This window comes from Bos mutus, chromosome 26 (assembly GCF_027580195.1).
Source record: "Bos mutus isolate GX-2022 chromosome 26, NWIPB_WYAK_1.1, whole genome shotgun sequence".
In the NCBI taxonomy this organism is placed as follows: domain Eukaryota; kingdom Metazoa; phylum Chordata; class Mammalia; order Artiodactyla; family Bovidae; genus Bos; species Bos mutus.
In genome coordinates, this window is record NC_091642.1 from 27582074 (window position 1) to 27588073 (window position 6000).

The following is a 6000-nucleotide window of genomic DNA, read 5'->3' on the forward strand; positions in this document are numbered from 1 at the left end:
TGGGATTTTAACAATCCAAACAAGTATTTGATGCCATCCCTTCCCTCAGCCCCACCTTATCAAGTAGATCTTCATTCTGTGAATGTCCAGGGATGTCACGAGCCCTCACCCCTGACCCAGGGACATAACCAGCTCTACATAACTATCTGTTGGTCCTTATCCAGGATCTATACCTTGGACCTCTCCCGTGGACACTCCTAGACCAACACTGTTCAGACCCCAGTGTGAATCACCATCAGTAGAGTGAGGTCAGGGTGTCTTCAGGAAGAAGACCGAAGTCTACCACCTGACAGGTGATGGAAGAGCTTCATTTCATGTCAGCCTGACAGCCAGACCAACCTTAGATCTCTAATGAGTCCCAGGGTCCCCCTTTCCAGTTGTTTTAATTAAAACGGTGAGAAATCAATAGATGGCAATTATGGAAGGAGAAAAAACAATCGAGAGTTCCCTGCCCCCAGTAAATTTCTGGATGGACACTGATAAGAAGCAGAGTTGAAATTCTGGGTGAGTACAAAGGAGAATTTGGGGTGGACAGTCTTAGAATCACAGCCAGTATCAAGGTCATACCAATAAAATGGGGGTGGAATTCTGGATGACCGTGGATGTATCAGAGAAGACCCCTAGCTCAATGCTGACATAGTTAGAAAGGAACTTGGAGTGAACATTAAAACAATCACAGAATAAAACTGATGGTTCTCTTAGGATGGGGAAAAGTCAGGCTGAGAAGCCGAATCAGGAGACCCTAGACGAAGGACGGAAGTCAGCTTTCTTGGCATGTTCTAATCCATCTCAGCCTCGGTAGGAGCAGAACCAAAATTCTCATGGCCCCTCCTGTAGGTGTGTGGTTAGGGACAGGGGAGAATGGATCCTGGAAAACCAAGCCAGAAGGCAGATGGCCAGGAGAGGGAGACTGCTGGGGTGAGGAAAATTTCTCCCCCATTTACTTCCACTGAATAAGAACTGATCCCTATCAATCAGGGAGGCAGCGCAAGGCGACTTTCTCAGGCCAGACAGGTGGGGAGTCAGGCAGAGGAGGAGGCCAGGGTGGGAGCAGGGAGATAGGCGGGCCTCAGACCCTGTCCTGCCCACTCCCTCCCTTGTCAAAGACTCCAGTCCCAGAGACTTCACATCCCTACAATCCCAAACTGTAGGTTAAAAAAGCGGTGCAATTACGGAAGCCTTCTCTGGGCTTCCCTAGGGTCATGGATGGAACACAGCCTTCTCAGGGTAATTGATGAGCATTCCAGCGCCGAGTCAGCTCACTGGCCCCCAGCTAACTCCTGCCCTTGAAGGAGTCAGCCTGACTTTGCCACCTTATCTTGACTGGCCCATTGAGTAAATGGGCAAATCATTCTCCCTTCCCCTCATTTCTCTCCCTTGTAAGAGAGAACATTGAACTGGATGACAAACACAAGTTCCACCATCATTAGGAATCTGTTTTCAATGTTCAGAAAGTCATCATACATGCAATACTTACAGCTTATTTCTGATGATTAAAAATGATACTTGCCTGCAATACTTACAGCTTATTTCTGATGATTAAAATTAATATTTGCTTATTGTAGAAATTTTAGAAAAGAGCAAAATATTAAAAAGAAAAGAAAAACTCTAATAAGATCTCATTACCCAGAGGAAACCATGGTTAACCTTTTGGAAACTTTCTTTCCAAGGTTGCTTGATTTCTATGGGGGAGGGGCATCCATGACATTTTAACAAAATTGGGCTCTACTGTTTATGCAGCTTTGCCACTGCTTCTTACAACTGTCATTATGCTGCTGTGAGCATTTTCCCAAGTGATCAAATGCTCTTCAAAAATACTATTTTAAAGGTTGCATAATACTCCACCAAGAGGATTCACCATGATTACAGGGCATTTAGATTGTTTTCTAGTACAAACAACACTGCCATAGCATCCTAGGCTCGTGTACAAGTATTTGCCTTCATCTCCATTTCTTCAGGATCCATTCTGCAGGCAGAATCACAAGGCCAATGAAAATGATATTTTAAAAGGGATTGATGTGTGCCACCATATTAATTTTCAGAAAGACACAACAAACCCACTGATGTGCCCAAGGTGAGTGACAGGTGGTTTTGGAAGTGTCGGAGTTAGAATGCAGGATTGTGGTCCTGTCTCCTCTCCTCTCCCCAGTTCTGAAGGTTAACTGTCCAGCATAAGAGAGGGTAGTATTCCAAGACAGAAGATACAGGTCTGCAGTCTAGCTCTGCCGCTCTGGCTTTGGGATCCTGAAACAAGCATTGCTTCTCCTAACTGTGAAATGGGTATGACGAGCTCTGAGCACCATGCAGAGCAGTTTCCTTGCTCATTTGAAAAGGTATTTGTGAAAGTTCTTTGTAAACTTGCCCAAGAGCTTCCCTTCCTAACTCTTAGTCATCCGAATGCCCAGTCAGTACTGGCTGGTTTTCAGGATGATAGAAAAGGAGCTTTCTGAAGGGAATCAGTGGGCTCTGAGGGCCTGGGAAGGCCCAGGTGAGTCTTCAAAAGGTCAGAGACAGCACTGAAGAGGTAAAGCAAAGAACAGGGCCTGGCACCTCCCTTAGGGTGCTGAGTAGGTCAGTGGACTTAAGAGGGCAAAGACCTTGAGATCTGTCTCAAGGCTCTCAGCCCATCCTTTCTAGAGTTCTGACTGGACATCTAGCTTTTGGGGAACCAGAAACCAAGCTGATTCAGTGGATACAAAAAGTCAGTAGCTGCAGAGGACTCCAGAGGCCACCAGCTCTGGTCCCTTCTTCCAGGCTGTTATTATTCGGCCCTGTATTTTTAAGACCCTCCAATCGGAAAGGCAACTAGTGTTTCCAGCCATCACCTCTCCAGCCATGGTTAGATGAAAAAGGAGACCGTGGTACTTCTCTTGGGAAGCACAGCTGGCCGGCCTGAGCACCCTGCCACACTCCCCCATCCACCGGGCAAATGCCCTTCCTCACCCCCTGCATCTGCACGCTCGCCTAGCACCGTGGCCTGAGGGGACTCCAGTGACGTTTCTGGTGTAGCTGGGAGAACTGCGTAGACCCCACGGAACGCCATCCTCCCTGATTTTCGCCATCATCACCGGCAGGCCCCACCTCCAGCGCACCCCCAACGGTCAGGGGTTCATCTCCCGTCTCCAAAGACGCACAACAGGTGGCACCTGTGTGGCCTCCCCAACCACACCTCTCCACCTCTCCCTGCCCCTCCACCTGCACCCCAGTCCGCCAGCTGAGCCCGGCCCCGGCGGAGCCTTACCTTTGAGGTTTTGGGGGTGGGCCCGCGGCGCCCGGCTCGGGTTTCCTCGGGGCAGAGAGGGAATACTGGAGAAGTTGTTACCCATGGCATCCGGCCCCAGTGGGGTTCGGCACTCGCAGGGGGCAGGCGAGGCTGGGCTGGAGCGGAGGTACGGTGTGCAAGTGTGTGCGCGCGCCGGCGCGCGCGCCGCCGGGGGAGGGCCCTGGTGGGGCTGCGGCGGGGGGCGGGCGGGCCGCTCCTCTCCTCTCTGTGTCTGGGCTCCGCGGTCCTCGGCGGGTCCTGCCCGCCGCGGGGGTTCCTCGCGCGAGCCGGCTACCTGCCTGCCATTTTTCGCGGCGGGCGCGCCCCTGGGCCGGGGCCGGCGGCGCCCGGGGCTCCCTTCTTCCTCCCGCTGGCGCTCGGGTTCCGGCTGTTGGCTCCGGCACGCTTCCCCCCGGCCATAGAGTCGGGGCTCTCGGTGCGGGCGCTCAGCGGCTCGGCCTGCCCGAAGGCTCGGCGGCTTGGCGGCCGGCTGGGTCCCCGCCCGCGGGGACGACCGAGGCGGCGACGTGCGTGGTGCCCTCCCGCCGGCGGCTCGACATGGAGCGGGGCTCCGAGGAGCGCGGGGTGTGCTGGGCGCTCTCGCGGTGGTGGGTCTCCCGCCCGCCCCCGACGCCGCGCTCCCGCCCCCGCCGGGTCCCCCGCGCGACCGCCGCCCCCGCCCCCAGCCGTCGCCAGGATTCCCTCGCTCCGGTTGTTATGGTGACAGCTGCGCCGGTGAATGAGCGTCTTAGTGACTCGCGCGCGCCGGCTCAGCCAGATGTGGCGCCGGGTGCGCGACGTTCCGGCCAACACTAGCCCTTCTTGGCCTGGCGGGGGAGCAGATAGGGGTCAAATATCAGACAGAGACTGGGGCTCCAAGGGTTGGGTTTATTCCCCTCACCAACAGTGGCGCTTGGTCTTGAAAACAAGGGAAACCATACAGTAAGAACGGTGAGCTCCCTGGATACCAGGCCCGGGACGAAGTAACTCTTATTTCCGATTTCTCTAGTAGCAGGTACAGTGCCTGGCATACAATAAAAGCTCCAGAAAAAATAAATATATATATATATACTTTTTTTTTTTTAAGTGGATGATGACTGAATAAATGAAGTGAGATTAAGAGTCCCACCCACTCTTTCCTGTCTTGCGAGATAGCGGTTGAAAAGGCTGAGAAGCCGAATGCTAAGGAGAAAAAACCTGAAACCAAGAAGGCTGATGCTGGCGACAAGGCTAAAAAGGTGAAGAAGGTTAAGAAGGGGAAGCCCCACTGCAGCTGAAACCCTGTCCTGGTCAGAGGAGTTGGCAGATATTCCGATCAGCTACATACTCCAGGAAGGCCTTGTACAAGAGACAGTGTTCAGCAGCTAAATCCAAGGTAGGAAAAAAAAAAAAAAGGTTCGAGTTCTTGCTACTGTCACAAAACCAGTTGGTGGCAACAAGAATGGTGGTACCTGAGTGGTAAGACTTCACAAAACGCCTAGGTATTACCCTACTGAAGATGTGCCTCAGAAGCTGTTGAGTCACGGCAGAAAACCCTTCAGTAAGCTTGTGAAAAAGCTGCGTGCCAGCGGCATCTCTCCCGGGACTATTCTTATCATCCTCACAGGGCACCACACAGGAAAGAGGGTCATTTTCCTGAAGCATCTGGACAGTGGCTTGTTACTTGTGACTGGGCTTCTGTCCCTCAATTGAGTTCCTCTGCGTAGAACACACCAGAAATTTGTCACTGCCACCTCCACCAAAATCGACATCACTGGTGTGAAAATCCCAGAACATCTCACTGACGCTTACTTCAAGAAGAAGAAGCTGCATAAGCCCAGACACCAGAAGGCTGAGATCTTCAACACAGAGAGAAATAGGAGATCACAGAGCAGTGCAAGGTTGATCAGAAAGCCGTGGACTCATAAATTCTGCAAAGAATCAAAGCTGTCCCTCAGCTCCAGGGCTACCTGCGCTCTGTGTTTGCTCTCACAAATGGAATTTATCCTCACAAAGTAGTGTTCTGAACTTCTTACAAAGAACCTAATTAAATAACTTGTCCATTAAAAAAAAAGAAAAAAAAACCACCCAGCACCTGACCCTTTGCTCTCTGTCAGCTCCAAGGGACACTGGGACAAAGGCTCAGATCAAGAACCCCAGGCTGTTCAGTTGCTGGACACAAAAAGGCTTGGGGAGCCTTTAGATGAACACAGACTGGACCTAGAAGACTGGATGGAGGGCCAAGCCTCAGGGACAAATCTCAGGAACAAACTGTCAGAGAACCACCAACTCTGAACTGAGTGGTTCTGTCAGCTCCAAGAGGTGGGGGGCCTCTGTGGCTTGCAGCAGTCAAAGAAAGCTTCCTGGAGGAAAGGGCCTTCAGCAAGTCACCTGTTCAAATGACTCATCCATCCTGAAGCTCAGCACTGATACTAGGACCTGCAGGAAGGGAAGGGAGTCATCTCCTACTTGGACAGGGGGGCATCTTCTTGTCCCTGTCTTTTTTTTTTTTTGGAGTATAATTCATTTACAATGTTGTGTTAGTTTCAAGTGTATAGCATAGTGATTCAGTTATACATATACATATGTCCATTCTTTTTCAGATCATTTTCCCATGTAGTTTACAGTACTGTCCTTCTCCCTGTCTGGTCAGGGCTAGAAGAGGAGCCAAGGTCCTGCTGGGAGAGGGAATCTGCCTTCCTTTTCCGCCACCTCTAGCTCCCTGACTGGTTTCAACAACTCTGATCCAGAATCCAGCA

At 51.6% G+C, this 6000-nt stretch overlaps 1 protein-coding gene and 1 pseudogene across 1 annotated transcript in view; one reads left to right on the top strand and one right to left on the bottom strand.

Annotated features, from left to right (window-relative positions):
- NEURL1 (neuralized E3 ubiquitin protein ligase 1) overlaps positions 1-3370 on the bottom strand; it is a 73981-nt gene extending 70611 nt beyond the window's left edge. The window contains exon 1 of the mRNA XM_070363560.1: positions 3242-3370. Within this exon, the coding sequence (XP_070219661.1) occupies positions 3242-3326 (85 nt within the window). The 5' untranslated portion in view covers positions 3327-3370. The remainder of the gene's footprint in view (positions 1-3241) is intronic.
- A 450-nt stretch (positions 3371-3820) lies between these two features.
- Positions 3821-5296, top strand: LOC102286813 (large ribosomal subunit protein eL6 pseudogene; annotated as a pseudogene).
- Positions 5297-6000: the final 704 nt, after the last annotated feature.